This window comes from Microtus ochrogaster, linkage group LG1 (genome assembly GCF_000317375.1).
Source record: "Microtus ochrogaster isolate Prairie Vole_2 linkage group LG1, MicOch1.0, whole genome shotgun sequence".
NCBI lineage: Eukaryota > Metazoa > Chordata > Mammalia > Rodentia > Cricetidae > Microtus > Microtus ochrogaster.
The window spans coordinates 6,815,100-6,836,960 of NC_022027.1; the positions used below are offsets into that span (position 1 = coordinate 6,815,100).

Below are 21,861 nucleotides of genomic sequence, written 5' to 3' on the forward strand. Positions count from 1 at the left end.
ACAGCCCTGTGGGGTCTTTTTGGAGACAATAGTAATAAGTGATCACTTGTTGAGAGTCACAGGCAAGCCTAGAGAGATGGCTCAGTGCTTAAGAGCATATATTGTTTTTGTACAAGAACCAGTTTCTACTCCAAGCACCGACACCAGGCAGCTCACAACTGCTTGTGACATTAGTTCCATGGGATGCCTCTAACTTCAGACACAAATATTAATAAATAAATGCTTATTTTTTTTAAAAAAAGAGAGTTATAATCAGGGCATGGTGGTCCAGACCTTTTATTTCAATACTTGGGAGGCAGAGGCAGGAGGATCTCTGTTCCAGGCCAGCAAGGGCATAAAGTGACCCTGCCTCTTAAAAACATAAAAAAAGGAATTAGTGTTTTCAAATTGATTCAATCTGAATGCTTTTTTTTTTTTTTCTTAAGGTGGATGTCCTAAACCCACCAAAATTCTTGCTGGTGATAGACCTGATAATCATTGGTTGCATTATGATAGCAAAAATATACCAAGAACAAAAAAAGAATGGGAGTCAAGTTGCTTTGTTGAAAAAACTCACTGGGGATACTACAACTGGCCAAAGTAAGTCACAGTTCACCCCAACATCAGCAAACATTTCTTTCTTTCTGGGTAAACTTTATTTGTTAGATTAGATTTCTAGGTTCAGAGGCACTTAAAGGTCTTTTCATTCTTTCTTCCTCATTTTTGTTTTTTTTGTTTTGTTTTTTTGCTCCTGCCAATGCTGTGCTTTATTCCTTCCCATTGTACTACAGTCCTGAGCTGTTGCTAATGTCATGCAGTATGGCCTTTGAGTAAATGGCAGCACACCCATCTAAACCGCAGCACTTTGCTTTCATTGTTGAGTCCAACAACTTAGGTCACCAAAGCATGAGGCTCTGTAGACTCTTAAAGACAGACAGTTACAGTCTATTAAAGAGCCTCCTTTTTTGACTCTTGAAGCTCTATCATTTTCTTGTGTTCATGTTATAAATATAAACTCTTATTGTGTAGGAACATGGTTGTGTATGCCGGTTCAGAAGAGCAGCCTAAGCTTGGCAGAAGCAGGGAGGATATGACGGAGGTAAGCGTTCATATCATTGTGCTTTTAATTGCATCTTGGCTACTGATTTAGCTCCATCGTAGTCAAGTCTGTTTTTAGCCCCATTCTTGTATTTCAGTGTAGTACAGCATAAATACAGGTGAGTGTATACTATTGTCCCATCACTCAGGGGTGCCCTCACTCCACTAGGTACTGCCTGTATAGTTTACTGCTGGTTTCTTGTATTAGTTCTGGATGATAAAAGGCTCTTGAGCAAAACTAATTTAGGTTTCCATTGTGTATAAGTCATGCCTTCTCGGGAAATAGATGTTTAGACTTTTTTAAGATTTATTCTTAAAATTGTTTTTAATTATGACTATCTATGCGTGTGTGCCCGGGTGTATTGTTTTTAATTATGACTGTCTGTATATGAGTGTGTACCTAGGTGCAAGTGTCCACAAGGTAAGAGGTATTACCCTCCTGGAACTGAAATTACAAGTAGTGACCTCTGACATGGATGCCCCAGCATGCTGGGAACAACTCAGGTCTTCGGGAAGAGTACTGCCATTGTTACCACTGAGCCATCTCTTCAGCCCAAATATCTGGATTTTAAAATCAAAACATTTTAGTTAAAGTAGGTGTGGTAGAGTCAGTGTGTGATGTCTGAACTCAGTGTAGGAGGAGGACTCAGCTGCAGGAGGACTGCTGTTAAGTTCAAAGCCAGTCTGGACTGTAGAATAAGACAGCCTATAACAAAAGGAAAGACAGGCAGAAAGAAAAAAGCCACAAAAATGAAGCAAAATTTTATTCCTCATTGAACATACCTCATTATCACTTTAAATCTTGGCTTAAGTTCTTGAAATCTTAGTTTAAGATCTAAGTTTTCTTCAAGTTACTGTTTAAGTTTTCTGGTTCTGAACAGCCTTTCTTTAAAGGCTGCTGTTATACAAAGACAGAAATGGTTTATTGGAATTTGGTTTGTAGTTAGGAAGTTTTTATAAATTGCACTCAGCTGGCACTGAAAGAAGTGTTAGCCCTCATTTCTCAAGCTGAGCGAACACTTTTGGTTTTCATTCATAGGATGAGAAATGACATCAAAACCTATGGAAGTAAAGAGCAAAACTTAATATTCTTAGAGTTGCTGTAGTGATATTTCATTTGTATTTTAATGAATAAAGCTTGCCTGAAATGCAGAGAGTAAAAACAGCCGCACTGTTCAGCCATAAAGATCAGGCAGTGGTGACACACACACACTTTAGTCCCAGACACACTAGTTTGTCATAGAAACCAGATGGTAGTGATGCTTGCCTTTAATCCCAGTGGTGCACACCTTTAATCCCAGCACTAGAGAGGGGAAAAAGATGGGAAGAGACAGCTCTCACACACAGTCTCGTTCTGAGATTCCTGGAGGCAGGATTGCCATTTCGGGCTGAGTTAGAGGTATGCGCCATTGTCTGGCCACTAGAGAGTTCTTACCTCTACCAAGGCTCAGACAAACAAAGGGGCGATCTTGTCCTCAGAGAGACTGCAGACTGAGACCCTGAGTTCCTGTCTCTTCCTGTCTTATATTCTTCTCTAGTGCTGGGATTAAAGGCATGCACCACCACTGCCTGGCCTGTATGGCTAACTAGTGTGGCTGCTGGGATTAAAAGCATGTGCCAACCACTGCCTGGCCTGTATTGCCGATTAGTGGGCTAGCTTTGCATTCTGATCTTCAGGCAAGCTTTATTTATTAAAACACAAATAAGATATCCCTATAAGCTATAGTCATCTAGCTAATAAAGTCTTAAAATTTATTTTAGCCTTATCAGAATTGTGTGCTCTAAAGTAGGATTTAAACCCTGAACATGGTTCTTCTTTTTTTCCAACTTTGTAGGCAGAACAGATTGTGTATGATCGTTTTTCTGACCCAAAGTTTGTCGAGCAGTTAATTACTTTTCTATCTTTAGAAGACAGAAAAGGAAGAGATAAGTTTAGTCCCCGGCGTTTCTGCCTCTTTAAGGTAATTGTGTTTTAATGTACTTTTTTTATAAAGCTTAGTGATTACCAGTTTATAGGCTCATAAATTTCAAATATTTGATTAAAATTTGTATTTACCTATTGTCTTTCTTAATCTAAAGTGGTATTGAAATTAAATATAAAATTAAATTAATATTAACTGGGAATTTTTAAGGCGACCTTTTAAATTATTAATGTTATTAGTATTAGAAACAAAAATGTATTTTAATATAAAGTTGCAATATTCTTACTATTGAAACTGACATTTTTAGAGAAAATAAATAAATTCTAGTGGGGAGAGTAATGTAGACAATAATTAAAAGCTTAATTATCAAGATAATGCTATTTCAGTACTGAATTAACTTTGTTTTTGTTTCTGTAGGGTATATTTAGAAATTTTGATGATGCCTTTCTGCCTATTCTGAAGCCCCATTTAGAACGTTTGGTTGCAGATTCTCATGAAAGTACCCAGAGATGTGTTGCAGAAATTATAGCTGGTTTAATCAGAGGTTCTAAGCATTGGACATTTGAGAAGGTGATGGTATCATCCATCTGTGGAGGGTTTTGTTTGTTTCCTTTTGGGTTTTGTTGATTATTTATCCACCACACACTAGAATACCAGGACTGGGGAAGCAGTGGCAGGAGGATCTAGAGTTCAAGGCCAGCCTGGGCTACGTGAGGCCTTGTCTGAATAAAAAGAAAAAAAAGTAGAAAAGTAGCAATCGGCATCACATTTAAGATACTGCCTCCTGAATTATGACAAGTTCATCTCCATAGAATGTGCCAAAATGGAACCTGGTGATGTGTTTCAGTTGGTAGCATGTTTTATCATGCAAAAGGCCCTCTTTTGGATCTTGGTGATAAGATCCTAAAACCTCAGCATTCTGAAGGCAGAAAGCAAGAACATCAGAAATTCAGAATTAGCCTCTGCTCCATTGCAAGTTTGAGTCTAGCCATGGATGAATGAAACACTGTGCTAGGATTAAAGGTGTGTACCACCACACCCAGCTTAAAGGAAATCTTAAGCAAAACTCAGAAAACCAGTTTCTTTCAACGAAGATATATACACAACACACGAACCCTGCCACCATCTTAGTGGAGCTGCTGTTGAATTAGCTATTCCAAATCACATTTAAAAAAATCCGTGTTGGTACCTCTTATCCTGAATATTGCCTCCCTGTTTGTTCGTTTAAAACCCAAGAGCGTGGCTATGCAGTGTGGTCATTACATGTGAGGCTGTTAGAAAAGGAAGATCTTAGTTTCCTCTTGCAGTGACTCAAAGTCTATCTTTCCAGATCACAGTTGTTTGTGCATTGGACTTTTGAAACCACAAACTTGGTCATTCCTTGATTATCATACTTTGAAGATCACACCTTATGTGAATTCCGTGTCATATTGGAGCTCCCATGCTTCCTACTCAGGTTTCCTTTTGCCCAGTGTGATAGCTATATTATCCAAAAGTTTTTTTGTTTTTTTTTTTTTTTAAACTTTTCCCTATAAGTGATTTTATAAGGAACCGTATAAAGTTTTCCCTCTTTTTTGAGTGATATTCTGAGAAATAAATTGAACTATATTCTATAGGTCATATATAATTTATATACTACACTATAGGAATTGTAACATAGTAAGACACTTATCGGGTAGTCTGTGAAGTCCTGTCCTATTTGTGTGTATGTATTTCCAGGAGGAATTTTCATAATTGTTGTATGCCACTAACTTTCCTATGTTTTACTTTGAGAAGGTGGAGAAGCTTTGGGAGCTCCTGTGCCCGCTGCTGAGAACAGCTCTGTCCAACATGACGGTGGAGACATACAATGACTGGGGAACCTGCATAGCCACGTCCTGTGTAAGTACTGCTTTCTGCTTGTTCCCCTTATGAGGCACTGTGCTTTCAAATTCTATCAGTCTGTGTTCCCCTTGGAATCTTGACAGTTTGTTTATGCCTTTTGTTGTTGTTCATAACTGAAGATGGTGCTTTCCAAGCCTTCTCAGCAGCCCTTGACTATAACTCTGCTTCTGATGTCTGTTCTGACATAGTAATACAGTTTTACATCTACACATCAAACCATGTTTTGGGAAATGTAGTTTACACATAGTAAAAGCCATATAATAGTTATACATGATGTTAATAACAACTGTGCTTGTTGCTCGTGTGCCCTTCTATATAAGTTGCCTATTTTGCTAATTATTTTTTCACTATTAACACAAGTAATGATAACTAAATTGTGTTTGGCTCCCCAGTTTTAGTTTGGCTTGTTTCTTACATACTTACTTGTACTATACCTGAGTATTATTGATTTGCAAAGTTACTTCTTTTGCTTGATTATTAATTTGTATCTTCAACACAGGAAAGCAGAGATCCCCGGAAGCTTCATTGGCTTTTTGAGCTGCTTTTGGAGTCACCATTGAGTGGTGAAGGGGGATCCTTTGTAGATGCATGGTAATAAAAGAAAACCTGTAAGGTTGATATTATTAAACATTCTATAGTAACTAATAAATAAATGGAGATGAGTTACTAGGCATGGTGGTACACACATGTGATTCCTGCACTAGGGAGGTTAGGGAGAGGTTCATGAGTTTGTGGTCAGCCTGGGCTAGTAGACCAAGTTCCAGGCCATCCAGATCAGCATGAGCAAATCTCAAAACAAAAAGACAGGAAATGAATTATCCAAGTGATAAGTTAAATGATGAATTTCTTTTGGTGGTTGTGGTGCTTCTTTATGATTTTGTAAGCAATGTACCAGCTACAGCATAAGTCACCCAGCTTTTTGGGCTGCCATAGTTTTTGAGGGGCCATTCTGACTTCTTTGTCATAGTCAGATTTTTCATTTTCTTTTCTGCTACCAAACATGCAAAGCAGATAGGCTGGAGCTGCTGTACAGTATAGTGGTCAAGGACTTGCCTCTTATACCCTGTATTGCCAAAGAAACAAGGCAGATATAAAGGAGGCTTTATTTGGTAGATGAGAAAAGTGGGAACAATTAAAAAATAGTAAATCCCCATTAAAATGTTCAGGTGCCTATGTGATGGCTCAGCAAATATAGGTGTCTGCTTACAAGCCTGATGACCTGAATTCAATCACATGGTGAAATGAGACATATATAGACTGACACACACTACACACACACACACACACACACACACACAAAATGAAAAAAGGCATAAGGTGGGGCCAGTGAGGTAGCTGAGCTGGTAAAGGTGCTTGTACCAAGCCTGACGACATGAGTTTGATTTTGGGAATCCTCATGGTTGAAGAAGAAAACAGACTCTTGGAAGTTGTTTTCTGACCTTCACCTTCATGCTGTAGCATGCGTATATCCCCAACTGCCCCACCAACACTCAATAAATGTTTTAAATAAGAAAGGTCAATGGTTATTCTTTTTAAAAAATTAATAGTAGTAAATATACTACTACTAAAAATTGTTTGAAAAACATTTTAATGTAAATATAAGAAGTAGGTGAAAATATTTTAAAAAGTAGAAAAAATATAGAAAAGGGGATGTGGAAGGCAGTCTTCATCAGATGTTACTATTTTGATTTGTAGATGATTTATTTAGTGAAAAGAAGCTATTGTGATCTAAGAGAAAGCAGGAAGACTAAAATAGAATAGTATAATCATATATAGATAATCTTATAATATGATAATATAATCTTATAATCTTAGCATAGAAAAGCAGAGTGTAATACAATGTTTCTGTCCTTAAATCATAGCCGACTCTATGTGCTACAAGGTGGCCTTGCCCAGCAAGAATGGAGAGTCCCTGAGCTATTACACAGACTTCTGAAGTACTTGGAACCCAAACTCACCCAGGTTTACAAAAATGTCAGAGAACGGATAGGGAGGTATGTTTGACTTTTCTCTTGGTTTTGATTATTAGCTCTTGAGTCTTTGTATTGTTTTGATGTTCCCAGTGAGTGTGGTGTTCTCTTCCTCTTGTTTACTATTTTGTTCTGCAAAACAAGACACTGAATATAAATTAGGAGGCAATGTACTCAAAACCAGCAGTGAGCAGGTGCCATACTATAGGTCTGAACTCAGAATTATATGGCATTTTACTCTGGAAATGATCTGAGAACCTCTTCGGTAATTATCTTGTGAAATTTTGCTTTGGTTGAGCTATAAGGTTTGAACTTAAGTTTTAATTCTCATGCCAGACTGCCTACTCTTGTGCATTTTATTTAACAGTGTGCTGACCTACATATTTATGATAGATGTTTCTTTGCCAAATACCGCACCAACAACATCCCCTTGTATCTCTGAGTTTACTGCTCGAGTCCTAGAAAAACTGAAACCCCTCACGGATGTGGATGAAGAAATTCAGAACCATGTTATGGAAGAAAATGGCATTGGTGAAGAAGATGAACGAACTCAGGGCATTAAACTCTTAAAAACCAGTGAGTCTTAAAATTGGTAGAAATTCACTTGAAAACAGCTATTTTAGTTTATTTGCAATCCCCACACACATACTTTTTTTTCTTTTGATAAAAAAGTAAGTTTTCTGATTTTAACCTTTTTGTTTAGTTTGGTTTCTTTGGTTTTATTTTGAGGTTTTTTTGGGGGGGGAGGGGGTGGGGTTCACCATATAGCCTCACTGTCCTGGAACTCACTAAGTAGACCAGGGTGGCCTTGAACTCATAGAGAGCCAGCTGCCTCTGCTTCTGCCCCTGCCTCTCAAATATGCCATCATTCTCCATTTAAAAAAAAAAATCATGATCGTTTGTTGATTTTGAGTTGTAGTTGTTTAAATGTCCTTGCTATTACTTGCTGGGATTAAAGGCATGTGCCACCATGCCAGGCAATTTTAACCATTTTTGAGTGTGTAGTTTAAAGGCTATGAGTCCACACTCAACCCATCTCTAGAATTCTCTTTATGGCAAGCTGAGAATCTGTACCTGTTTCATAGTAACTTTTCATTTTCCTCCCCTGTTTCTAGTCCCAAATAGCCACCACTTTACTTTCTGTCTTTGGAGTTTGTCTATTCTAGGTGGCTCATATCAGTCTAATTGTTTGTTTTATCTCTGGCATATTTCACTCTGCAAAATATTTTGTGATTATTCCATTGTCTTTGTAAGGGTTTCAATGGCTGTGAAAAGACACCATGACACTACTCTGACATATGCTTAATTGTGGTAGCTTACAGCTTCAGAGATTTCGTCCATTATCATGGTAGGGACTGTGGTGACATGCAGGCAGACATGGTGCTGGAGAGGTAACTAAGAGTTATACATGTGGATCTGCAGGTGGAAGGAAAAGAGAGTGAGCAGAGCTACTGAGCCTGGCTTAAGCTTCTTAAAACCACACATGGGGTATCCTTTTTAGTAGCTAAAAAAAAAATCATAAGGATTGTAACTATAAGCTACTCTGTCATTATTTTAGCTACCTCAAAATTCTTGGCTAGTTTACAATACATTAAATGTACTTAGTAGGCTATTAATAATTTGTAAATTTTTTTTTCTACCCTTAATATCCTCAGTTACTTGATAGCCATTACCATGGGTGATGTTAGACTGCTAATAAATAAGTCTGATATGAGAGACTGTAGCTACTCTTACATTTAAAGAGCTGTCGGGATCGTTAGCATTGCACATTTTCTATGGTCCCTAATTTAATAGCTTGACTGATTCCATGTGTTTGCTTCCAAATAGTACTGAAATGGCTTATGGCAAGTGCAGGAAGATCTTTCTCTACAGCAGTCAAAGAACAACTTCAGCTTCTGCCTTTGTTCTTTAAGGTAAGACTGTAAGCTGAAATGAAGAATACCATTTTCTCTAGACTTCCAAGGAAAGTTATAACCATCACCCAGTAGGCTGATACATTTTTAATGTAGTGGTTGAATTTTGATTGCATCTCTAGATAGGAGATTTTCACAGAAAAATTCTTAGGTAATAGTAGTTAACACTGAAAATATATATACATGCATATTGCATAATATACTTAATATATGCATACATAATTACCATTGATATTGAAATATATATTATTAGTGATATATTACTGTGAAGAGACACTATGACTACGGCAACTCTTATCAAAGAAAGCATTTAACCTAGGGCTTGCTTACAGTTTAAGAGATTTAGTTCATTATTCTCATGGTGGGAAGCATGGCCACTTGCTGGCATACATGGTTCCTAAGTGTTCTGCTTTCGAATCTGCAGGCAACAGGAAAGAGACTGAACCACTGGGCCTGGCTTGGGCATCTGAGATCTTAAAGTCCATCCTCAGTGATACATTTCCCTCAATAGTCATACCTACCCCAATAAGGCCATACCTCTTTATCCTAAGTTGTGCCGCTTCCCTGATGATCAAGCATTCAAATATGGGGGGTCATTCCTATTCAAACCACCACGGTGTGAGTGTATGACAGATATATGAAAAGTCTTCTCTTTTTCACATTGAATCCTGTGTAGCCCAGGCTAGCCTCAGACTTGCTGTGTAGCAAAAGGTGACCTTGAACTACTTCCTCTTCGTAAATGTTGAGATTACTGGCATAAACCACCACATACAGCTAAACACAAAAGTTTTGTAGACCAAGCATTGTTTCACCAATTTTTTATTTTGTTTTGTTTTGTTTTGTTTCTCAAGACAGGGTTTCTCTGTGTAACAACTCTGGCTATTCTGGAACTCAATTTGTAGACCAGCCTCAAGCTCACAGAGATCCACCTGCCTCTGCCTCCTGAGTGCTGGAACTCAAAGTGTGTGCCACCATGCCCTGCTAGCCAGTTTTATTTTAGAGAACATATAAATGATTAAAAAGGACAATGAAATTTTAGTATGGTAATTTCTCTCGCCTATATTATTCCTTATGTAGCTGTTGTAATTTAATAAACCACTTACTGTATAGTAGCTTTGTTTAATTTTATTACAGCCAATTAATAGATAGACAGTAACAGGCAAGAATAGGAGCCAGGTGCTTGGATTCAGACTTGGCTCCATTGCTGGTGGACTGACCATGTTATCATGAGCAAATAATCTAGGCCCTCGGAACATTTTTCCTCATGTGCAAATTGAGAGTAGCATCCACTCACGTCCCAAGGATGTGGGAAAGGTTATGTGAGTTATACTACATATCTTTCATTCTTAAAATTGAGTTTTGTGATTGGTTTCAATAATATAATACTATTTTATTTTGATTTTCCACTCCCCACATTGCTGTTAGTAAAGACCAGTAATCAGATTAATACACTGATTCTGTACTAAGTGAGAAAGTTACCCGCCTGTGCAAAGTGCTCAGTGCTTGTCTCAGGCATATAATAAACACTAGAAATGGTCAAGGATGGGTCTTTAATCATTGGCATAGCACTTGCCCCCATTCAAAAATTACCAATATGGTACCTTAATACTTTTATTTAAAGGAATAAACTAGAATTGTCACAATGGCTCAGTGGTAAAGGTGCCTGCTGTCTGTCAAACTTGACAACCTGCGTTTAATTCCTAGAGCCCACATGATGGACTGAGAGAAGGGGATCTGTAAGTTGTCCTCTGACCTTCACATGCTTACTGTGTGGTGTGTGTGTGTGTGCATGTGTGTGTGTGTGTGTATACACACAGTAATAAGTTTAAAATAAAGTTAACCCATAGAAATCAGTTTCAAGAAATTCTTAAAGCTAGGTATAGTGGTACATGCCTCTGACCCCCATCATTTGGGAGAGTGAGGCAGGAGGATCAAGTTCAAGGTCAGCTTAGGCTACACAGTGGGTTCTCGTCTCAAAAATGCTAAGCAAGAATATTTTCTAAGAATATTATACAGAGTCCTGGTTGTGTGCATTACTGCTCGAATGGAAAGGTATCCTGGCAGTCAGGAGCCAAGGAATACCACAAAGTCACACAGCAAACCTCACACAAGAGATTTATTGGGAAGGAAAAAAACAGGAGGATGGCTGCCTCTACTCCAGCGAGAAACAGCAGAGAACTGAACAGGATACAGGGCTTATATAGAGCTTCTTGGGAAGCAGGTGGAGCTTTTCAGGGTAGAGCTTTCCATGGTGGAGATTGGGGGAATTTCATGTCCAGAGATTGGGCTTTTTACTCTACAGGGTGGGGACAGGGATCAGCAGTTTAGGGCAGTTTGAGTATTCTGTGGGTAGAACCTGGCAGTTAGAAGTCCTTGGGGAAGGAGTGGTACTGGATCATAGAGACTCATCCTTTTCTTTTAGTTTTTAAAAAAATATTTATGTGTATGAGCATTTTGCCTGCGTGTATGTAAGTATAAAACATTCATGTTTGATACCTTCAAAGTTCAGAAGAGGCTGTAAGGTTCCTCTTGTTCCTGGAGGTACAGACGGTTGTGAGCTGCTCTGTAGGTGCTGGGAATCTAGTCCAGATACTCTAGAAAAGCCCCCAGTTACTCTTAACCATTGAGCCATCTCTCCATCTTAGTCTTTCATTTAACTAAGGTTCTTTAATATTGAGCACTAGAAATCTATCAAGTGGTAAAGCAAAAGTGGTAAATTAATTGGATTATCAGAAAATATCTAGGTGGTTTGCAGAACAAAGTAAAAACGGGAAAGCTGAGTAGGAGCCATAGCTCCAAGAATCTAGATTACAGAAAGTAATAGGATTCTACTCCATGCCATTGCTTTCTTGGATTCCTTCAAGATCCACATGCCCAAATCCAAGGTTACAATGAGCAAACTCTGATCCTTTGTCTCTCTTGGTCTAGGCTCTCTTGATTGACAGTCCTGCAGAATGCAAGAGAGGATGATATTCCATAAAGAATTTGGTGTTGTAGCAGTAACAGGAATGGATGCTGACATAGATATTTACATACACTAAACTACCTTTTACATGTTAAGAAAAATGGAAATCATCACCTAATTTTTATGAATATTGAGTTTTATTTTCAAAACTTGTATATTTTGAAATCATTAAGAACTTATGGGAAGCTGCAAAGTAAATCAACCAAACTCTATGGTACTTTTCACTCCACTTTTTCTAACACTTAACATATTCCACAACTGTAGTATAATCTCAAAATTAGGAAGCCGATATTGGTCTACACATTACCTAATTCTGTGTCGTCGTTTTACCACCTGTATAGATTCGTGTCTTATACACTACAACAAAAACAGCTATTTCATTACTGTGACAGTCCTAACGATACCCATTTTATACACACACTTATTCTCAGTCTCTACAAATTTTTTAAAGAATTATTTTGTGTGTGTGTGTGTTTTACTTGAATGTCTGCATGCATGACATGTGCCCACAGGGGCCAGAATAAAAGGGGTTGGATGCCCTGGAACTTGAGTCCTGTGGGTACTGGGAACAAAACCTGGGTGCTCTGCAGGAGCAGCAAGTGCACGTAGCTGCAGAGCCATATCTTCAGCCCCTCTTTATAAATGTTATCATTTAAAGATTTAAGTAGTGGGACTTGTAAAATGCCTTGGTACCCAGCCTAATGAACTGCGTTCAAAACCCAGGACTCAGATAGTAGAAAAAGAGAATCAGCTCCTGCAAAAATTTATCCTCCAACCTCCACAGCCTGCATACATAATTTTCAAACTTTAAAACAATATTAGCAACTATAAATTCAAATAGAGCATAACCAGTATAAGCTTTTTTTGCCTGTCCCTTTCTGACTTTATTTCATAACTTTTTCCACCTTAAAAGGTTAGGAAGAAACCCTCATAGAATGGAACAATATTCCTTGTATCCAGACTGTGGTTTCTCGGGAACATTTCCAATGAAAATTGGGGCTTCTTGAAGAAATAAGAAACATCTAAGATAAACTAGCTTATCTTGGTATATCATATCTGAAACCCAGATAGATGCCAGTTTGAATTGAAGAAATGCGTACCATCTTGAGTCATACAAAGCTATCAGATTTGTAGAAGTTGCTGGGTTTATAATGATAAAAGTGCCTTCAAGAAGATAATTATTCACCATTGCAGTATAGGAAGGAACTCAACTATTCTTAACAAGGGAAAGCTTTTTCATATATAAAGTATTCTAGGTAGCATACTAGTGAAGAAAATTATGAAAGATAATACTACCATACTGCAGACTTCTTTTTTTATAGTGAATTATTGCATAAGGAAAAACTACAGTGAAGGAAACACATAGCAATTCTTATGTTTTGCCCAGTATCACACATGTCAATAAAATGAAACCTAGATCCAATGGCCAGAGTACAGGATGTACTGAAACCAAGACACATCATATGGATACAGTCAGGGGAGGCCATGACTGAGGAAATTACTAAACAAAAACCTCAGTTTCTCCCTCCAAATGTGAAAAACCGACCAACAGGGAATTTTCAGATTTAGAAACAAAGCTACTAATGCATCATGTTATTATTATGATGTTGAGTGATTCAGAAAACCTGTTGTAACAACGTGTCAGTGCTACAGTGGGGGAGGTTTGAACACTAAGGAGTTTTTTTGTGGTTGTTTTGCTTCATTTTATTTGAGACGGTGTCTTATCCTGTACCCCTGGTTGACCTGCAACTCACACTGTAGACCAGACTTCCACAGATTCACAGCGATTAACCTACTTTTTAAAAAAAAAAAAAAATTATTTATTTATTAAAAATTTCCACCTCCTCCCATTCCCCTCCCCCCACTCCTACTCCCCCTCCCTCTCCAGCCCTAAGAGCAGTCAGGGTGCCCTGCCCTGTGGGAAGTCCAAGGCCCTCCCCTCCATCCGGTCGCCCTACTGTTCCTCCTGAGCTCTAGGACTTAAGTCTGACTACTGCTGAGTGTTTTGTATTGTAGTGATGTTTCAAGTGTGGTGATACCATTCTAGATTTTTTAAAAAGATAACATACGGGGCTTGCTTGAGGTAATTTAGTTGATAAAAGGGGGCAGCAAGAAGCAAAAATGAAACAAGGTTATCTGAGTTAGGTGTTATTTAAGAAGTGATTGGTTTGTAAGGTGTTTGTTGTGTTTTTGTGTATGTTTACAATTTTCATAGATGTTTGGCCTCAGATTGACTATGCAGCCCTGACTGGCCCTGGACTTGCCATTTTCTCGCCTCATCCTTGTGGTTGTGGATGCTGGGATGCCTGCACTTACTGATGGTCACTCACTGTTGCATTTGTTTTGTTCTCGAGATCGCCCCGGTGGAAAATGACAATAGCTATGATGAACTGAAAAGAGATGCAAAGCTTTGTTTGTCACTGATGTCTCAGGGGTTACTCTACCCTCATCAAGTGCCTTTGGTACTTCAGGTGCTAAACCAAGTAAGTATATAGGTAGAATATGTACATGCTCTGTCTAGCATTGTTTTGCCATTATGAAGGTTTCACAGTGGGCTGAAAATACACAATACCTGATTTTTGTGGCTATTTGGGCTTTTTTGTCTTTTGATAGAGTCTTACTAGATAGCCCTAACTGTCTTGGAATTCACCAGGTAGATCAAGCTGGCCTGTGACTCACAAACAGCCACCTGCCTCTGCCTCCCAAGTACTGGGATTAAATATGTGTTATCACACCTGGTCTCTGATGTTTGTTTCAAGGGTCTTTTTGTTTTTAAATTTTTGTATCGACCAAAAACAAGCCTTGATTTATATTTGACTCAGCTGCCAACTTCTTTTAATTTGGGTATGTTCAAGATGTAATAAGTAATAAAATAAATTAATAAAAAGTATCGATAATAGAAGGGGTTCTCATTCTCTTTGGCCATTTTCATTTCTGGTCTGTGATGGACACAGTGGTTCAGTTACTCTGATTGCACTGCAGTACAGTTACACAGCAGTGGTCCTGTCATACATATTACGTAAAGGGAGGTGTACTTTCAGTTTTCACTGGAAAATATTTTCCAACAATCTAAAATTTTAGGGGCATGGGATTTAGTAGTGTTTTTTTTTGTTGTTGTTGTTTTGGTTTGGTTTTTGTTTTTAGTAGAATTTGTTTGCAAACAATGATGACTAGCCACAGATTCTTATTTCTACCTTGTTTCCATGTGAGAGACTAGTAATTGTATGGGTACTATAGAATCAATACAAAACCTGCTAGTATTCCTTAAGAAATTAGATAGAAACCAGTGGAAAATATACTTCTTCCTCTGGGGAATGGGCACTGAAAATTTTTTGTGTGAGGCAGGTCAGTAGAAAGGCAGCACTGTCTGTCTGCACATCCACATGCATATCTCCTTCTGGACCTGTCTGCTCTGCAGCTGATTCTGCAGATCTTCAGTTTGGAGGCAAACAGACCTGAATTCAAATTCTCTTACAGTCCTCACTTGTATAACTTACAGAGACTCATTTAATCTTACCTTCAGTTTCCTCAAAGTTGGGACTGTTTTTCCAACTGATGTCAGTGTCTCTCTTCAATACTTCACCTGTCTGCTGCCCTTCCTTTTCTCCTTCACCTTCATTTTTGCTGTCATCTCTTTTCCTCCCTCCTTTCCTTTCTCTCTCATTCTCACTCTTATTTAAATATTTCTTAAGTACCTTTTGGATTTATTCCATGACAAGGAATAAAACAATAAATGTGACTTCAACTGTCATCATCCTCACTGTTAAAATGCTAAAAGATCTATTCCATCCTGTGGTAAATACTAAAGCTAGCTAGTTTTAAAAAAACATATTTTAGGGGGCTGGAGAGATGGCTCAACAGTTAAGAGCACTGACTGCTCTTCCAGAGGACCCGGGTTCAATTCCCACATAGCAGCTCACAACTGTCTGAAAATGCAGTTCCACAAGATCTGACACCTTCACACCAATGCACACAAAATAAAGTTAAATAAATCATAAAAAAAACTGGGCATGGTAAAAAAAATTAAAAAAAAACATATTTTATTCTTTTGAAATAATATCACTTTCCTCTTCTTTTCTTCAACAACTCTCTCCCATTTGCCTCACCTTGCTCTCTTCCAAAATCATGATCTTGTGTATGTGTGTGCTAAAATAAGTATGAATATGCTCAGGGCTAGCCATGTATTGTTTTTAGATGCTTCATATTTTTCGCTTTCTTCCCCAGACTCCCCCCATATCTTTCACACCCAACTTCATGACCCTCCCTCTCAAAACAAAACAAAACCAAGTATCATAACAAACAAAATAATAAGATAAAAAAAATATCAAAACAAAAATGAAATAAAAGCCTACAAAAAAAACCATGGTATCTAGTTTGTGTTGACCAACTACTTCTGACACTATTAGGGAAGCTAATTTTCTTAGCAGGCATCAACTGCAAATAGCTTTTTGGTTAGGGGTGAGACTGTGTGTCTTCTCCTCCTTAGTGCTGGGATATTGTCTGCTTTGAACATGTGCAGTTCCTGTGCATGTTGTTACAACGGTATTTAATTTTACATGCTAGACTCACTCGGTTCCCCTTCCCTTCTCTTCTCCTGTCCCCCACCCCCAATCCACTCGACATCCACTCCTCAGAGGAGGTAAGGCCTCCCTTGGGGAGTCAACAAAATCTGGCATACCAAGTTGAAGCAGGACCAACCCCCCACCCCGTATCAAGGCTGAGCAAGGTATCCCATCATAGGGAAAGGGCTCCAAAAAGCCAGTTTATGCACCCAGGATAAGTCCTGTTTCCACTGCCAAGGACCCCCTCCCCAGCAGATCAAGCCATATAACTATCATCCACATTCAGAGGGCCTAGTTCAGTCCCAAGCAGGTTTCCCAGCTGTTAGTTCTGGTTTTCCCCCATCGTGATCTTTACTTCCCCTTCTCATATGGTCCTTCATCCTCTCCAGGAGCTTAGCCCAGTGCTTGGCTATGGGTCAACTACATCTGCTTTCATCAGTTACTGAATGTAGGTTCTATGATGACAGTTATGGTAGTCACTAATCTGATTACAGTGAAAGGCCCGTTCAGGCACCCTCTCCACTATGCTAGGAATCTTAGTTGGAGTCATCCTTGTGGATTCCTAGGCATTTTCCTAGCAGCTAGTTTCTCCCTAACCCCATAAGGGCTCCCTCTGTCAAAATGCTCTTTCATTGCTCCCCCTCTTCATTCCTTGCACAACTTGGCCATTTGGAACCCTTGTGTTCCCATCCCCCACCCCTCCCTTCTACTCCTCTTCCTACTTTACCCAGGAAATCTTAACTATTTCCCTTTCCTGGTGCCCTCCATGTGTGTCCCTCTTAGGGACATATGGAAACTTACTGCCAGAAGCTTTTTAAAATATCTATACGTATGTAAGTGATTTAAATGGTGTCTCTATATGTTGGAGGAGACATTCCTCCAACTAAATGTGCAACCAGTTAAAACCTCCAATGCCGGGCTGGAGAGATGGCTCAGAGGTTAAGAGCATTGTCGGCTCTTCCAAAGGTCCTGAGTTCAATTCCCAGCAACCACGTGGTGGCTCACAACCATCTGTAATGAGGTCTGGTACCCTCTTCTGGCCTGCAAGCATACACACAAACAGAATATTGTATACATAATAAGTAAATAAATAAATATTAAAAAAAAAACCTCCAATGCCTAGAATGGGATATATAGCTTATGAGTTGTTAGTCAAAGAGGTTTCATATATACCTTCCCCCAAAACATCACAAGCTATTGCCAAAATTGTTGGTTCTTCTCTACAACCTGATGAGAAGGGCCTTTTGCTGAAAAGACCACTTACTTTTTATCAGCAAAATTGAGAAATAGAGCTGTTTCCCAACTAGCAGTTTCAACTCTCCTGACTAGTGTTCATAATATTGGAAGGTACCCTGCATGCTACATGAGGAGGAAAGTTGTCATCAATATCACCCAACAACAAATGCTGCAACTTACAGTATCAACTTGCTTGCAAGATATACTAGTGCAATAATGGCACAAATGTTATGGGAGTAACAAACTACTTTTGCTTGGATTTAAGTCTCACTCTGTGAGATGGAACCCTTACCTACCTGACACTAGTAGTTCATACTCTTGTTTGCTTCTCAGGCCTTACCTGCTGCTCTTGAATGTAGAGTAATATGTAGAACTTGGATAAGTTAATTGTCTTAATTATGAATACTTCTCTACCAAGAGAGTATTTTGACTTTTTTCAGTTCTTACTTTCCCACCATTGAACAGTCAAGACATTTTGAATAACTAACTGCCTTGGTAACTTGACCATACTACTCTTTGCTTAGAAGGAAATGAAAGATAAAGTTAATTGCAACTATACCTGTGAAAGCAGAAATCAATTTAAAATATTTTATTACTTGAATGTAATGTTATATATGCTCATTTCTCATTCACAGACAGCAAGAAGCAGTTCTTGGCATGCAAGATATACAGTGCTGACCTACCTCCAGACCATGGTATTTTATAACCTCTTTATTTTCCTAAACAATGAAGATGCAGTTAAAGACATCAGATGGCTGATTATATGTCTTTTGGAGGATGAACAGTTAGAGGTAAACTTTATGTTAAAACAAATGGAAATTTATTTAACTTTTATGATTATGAGACTAAGGCATTAGTATTTTCATAAGTTCAAAACCAGCCTTGACCAAAGAGTGCAATTCATAGGATTTGTTTTATTTAAATGTTATTTAACTTTAATTTTAATCTAGCAATCTGTGAGTAGTCATGATTTCCTGTAATACAGATTAAAAACTACTGAGTGATTTCTCGATATGTCTTCTTTCAGTTGATTGACATATTACCTGCATTTTATTGTGTATGAAATGAGGGGTTATAATTGCTCTTTTTTTCTATTTCTTTTTTCCTTTTATTGAAAATAGATTATTTTCTCATTCAATATGTCCTGATTATAGTTTCCCTTCCCTGCACTCATTCCAATTCCTCCCCCACCTCTCCTCCAGATCCACTTCTTTTTGTCTCATTAGAAAAGAACAGGCTTTTTCTAGAAGATATAAAGAATAAACATGACAAAATAAAATGGAATAAGATAGAACAAAAACCATCACATCAAGTTTGGACAAGACGAACCAACGGAAAGAAGTCAGTCCTAAGAGCAGACCCAGAATCAGAGACCTACTTGTTCACACTCTCAGGAGTCCCATAAAAATACTAGGCTAATGGGTCTAGTGTATGCACAGGACCTGGTGCAGATTCTTGTTTGCCTGTGTTTGCTTGGTCAGTCTCTGTGAATTTGTAAGAGCCTTGCTTAGTTGATTAAGAGGACCTTTTCTCCTGAGGTCCTCCACTCCTCTGACTCTTTCACTCTTTCTGCTTCCTCCTCTGGAGTTCCCTCCGCTCTGGGTGCATGGATTTGATGGAGACATCCCATTTAGAGCTGTATGTTCCAAGGATACACGCTCCACATGTCTGACTGTGGGTCCCTGCATTTGTTCCTGTCTGCTGCAGAGGGAAGCTTCTCTGATGATAACTGAATAAGGCATTGATTTATGAGTATAGCAGAATACCGTTAGGGGTCATTTTATTGATGTATTTTTGTTAGTTTTGTTTGTTTGGTTTTGAGACCGGTAGTGTTTGGTTTTACCCTAGGTCTCTGAACTATCTAGTCTCTTGTTCTTGGTCACCTAAGCATTGTCAAGTATCAGTTCCATCTTGTAGAGTGGGTCTTAAGTTAAATCAGATATTGGTTGATTATTCCTACAAGTTCTTTGCCACCGTTGCCCCAGCATATCTTCCAGGAAGGACAAATTGTAGTTCAAAGGTTTTGTAGCTGGGTTGTTGTTTGATTCTTTTTTGGTAGCTGAGTGCCTTCCCACATGAAAACGTAGGAGTGAAGATGTTCAAGCACTAGTAATAATGTACATGAAGGCATATTGAAGAGCGCAGAACATGCTATTGTCCAGTAGACTTAAAATGTGACCTCTGTCATTATCCCTGTTTGATACAGAGATAATGAAGAAGGAATCTAAGTGGGGTCGTGTACAGTTTATTATCAGACAAATCAGAATCAAAGTACTACATTCACAGGACAGAACTAAGCTGCTGCCATTGTGGGTCCAGCTGTAATTCTTATTAACCTATACAGCTTAAAGACCAAGATTTCACATATAAAAACAAACAACCTGTAGTGGTAATACCTTATGCAAAAATAGAAACAGATGTACATACAGTATAAGGACAATAACCTCAAGACAGTATACAAAAATATTTTAACTGGAGTAGAAATGTATAATTCAGTATAACAAAAATAACCTTAATTTGCATCAATGTACAAAGATATCCTAAACGAGCTGGGCGGTGCTGGCGCATGCCTTTAATCCCAGTACTCGGGAGGCAGAGGCAGGCGGATCTCTGTGAGTTCGAGACCAGCCTGGTCTGCAAGAGCTAGTTCCAGGACAGGCTCCAAAACCACAGAGAAACCCTGTCTCGAAAAAACCAAAAAAAAAAATAATATATATATATATACATACATATACATATATACATATACATATATATATATACATATATATATATATATCTCCTAAACGGAAGTAGAAACATATATCAGTATAACAAAAATAATTTTACATTTAAGATACAAAAGTATCTTAAACAGAAGTAGGAACATATATACAATATAACAAAAATAATTTTGAATTTGTATCAATATACAAGAATCCATACCTGTGTAAATTATTTAAAACTGATAGTTGCTTTTTTAGTTTACAAGTAGATTTAATAAATCTACTTATTATCCTATCTTATCTATCCTCCTATTTTCTATTTCAAATGAGATCCCTGAGTCTAATATCTATAGTTCTGCTCCCAACGCTCTAACAGCTTAGTACCAACCCCACTATAGGTGACAATTATCCATAACCCTGAGAAAAACCAAAACCATCCACTCTACCTATTGGGAAAGCAAGTGCTGTCTGGAGCAACAGTATCTCTATGAGAACCTGTGAAAACTAAACCAATGGTTAAGTCTTAGAAGGACTTGCTGCAACATTTGTAGCCAGTCTGTGAGTAAGCGGTAAACCTCATCTGAAGTTCTGTATGGCTAGAGTGGTGCAACAAGGTAGGCCATCTCAGCCAGCCACCTTGAAATTGTCCTGAGCAGTTTGTAGTTCAAAGCTGAGCTCTGAGTGCTGTTAATCCACTCAGTGGCATTATTATGATTCAGGTAGACTCATTATTGCGGGGCTCTATCATCTTTTTGGAGACTTCAGATATCACTGTTAGGAAAATTTATTGTTCACTGTGGAAAACCTAAAATTTTAAAATTTAAATTTTAAAGATAGTATTATACCTAAAGAAAGGTTCTAAAGAGTCAAAATAAGTATGAGGGGAAAGAGATTTGTGACAATGGTCCCTAAATTTTGGTTTTCTTCTGTCCCATATCAGGTGATTCTTCTAATATGAGAGAGACTCTGAATTTTTCTTTTAACAACATGGCTTGGGTTTAGAGAAGTCAAGTTTAGTTTTTAGTTGAGTTGGGACTCAAATGAGTTGAGAAATAAAGAGACTTTACCCTGTGGAAAGTAATTCTGCCATTTGGCCAGATTATTCCTTTTCTCTGTAATTTTTTTTTTCTAGGCAGTTCTCTCTTCTTCTCTGGATGTCTATCTGCTCAGTGGTTCATTTTAGTCATATTTTGTATCAAAAGATAATCTTTAACTTGATTAGATCAATATGAGAAAACATGCTGCAATAAATATAGAATAAAATCTAATTGACTCTGAAAAAGAAAAATACAAATTTTTTTTATAAAAATATTACTTATTTTACAGACTTTAAAAACTTGTTTGTAGTGGAGAACTTTGTGTATCTATCTCTAAGCAGAGATTTATATATAGGAAAGTGGGAATGGTGGTTTATCTATTTTCCAATAAACCTGTGCAGCTTTCCTGTGTTCAGCAAGCAAATATCATCCAGACTGTAGAGCACATACAGACTGCTTATAACAAACTCAGTGAAAATATTTTAGTTCTGGCTGGGCGATGGTGGCGCACGCCTTTAATCCCAGCACTCGGGAGGCAGAGGCAGGCGGATCTCTGTGAATTCGAGACCAGCCTGGTCTACAAGAGCTAG

The 21,861-nt window shown here is 38.2% G+C and overlaps 1 protein-coding gene across 1 annotated transcript in view; it reads left to right on the forward strand.

The window, feature by feature from the left end:
- Positions 1-21,861, forward strand: part of Psme4 (proteasome activator subunit 4) — a 117,202-nt gene that overhangs the window by 84,050 nt on the left and 11,291 nt on the right. The window contains exons 34-44 of the mRNA XM_013350740.2: positions 426-579; positions 1,009-1,078; positions 2,913-3,038; positions 3,417-3,569; positions 4,776-4,880; positions 5,383-5,474; positions 6,746-6,877; positions 7,221-7,429; positions 8,681-8,766; positions 14,086-14,214; positions 18,165-18,320. Coding sequence (XP_013206194.1) covers positions 426-579; positions 1,009-1,078; positions 2,913-3,038; positions 3,417-3,569; positions 4,776-4,880; positions 5,383-5,474; positions 6,746-6,877; positions 7,221-7,429; positions 8,681-8,766; positions 14,086-14,214; positions 18,165-18,320 — 1,412 coding nt within the window. The remainder of the gene's footprint in view (positions 1-425; positions 580-1,008; positions 1,079-2,912; positions 3,039-3,416; positions 3,570-4,775; positions 4,881-5,382; positions 5,475-6,745; positions 6,878-7,220; positions 7,430-8,680; positions 8,767-14,085; positions 14,215-18,164; positions 18,321-21,861) is intronic.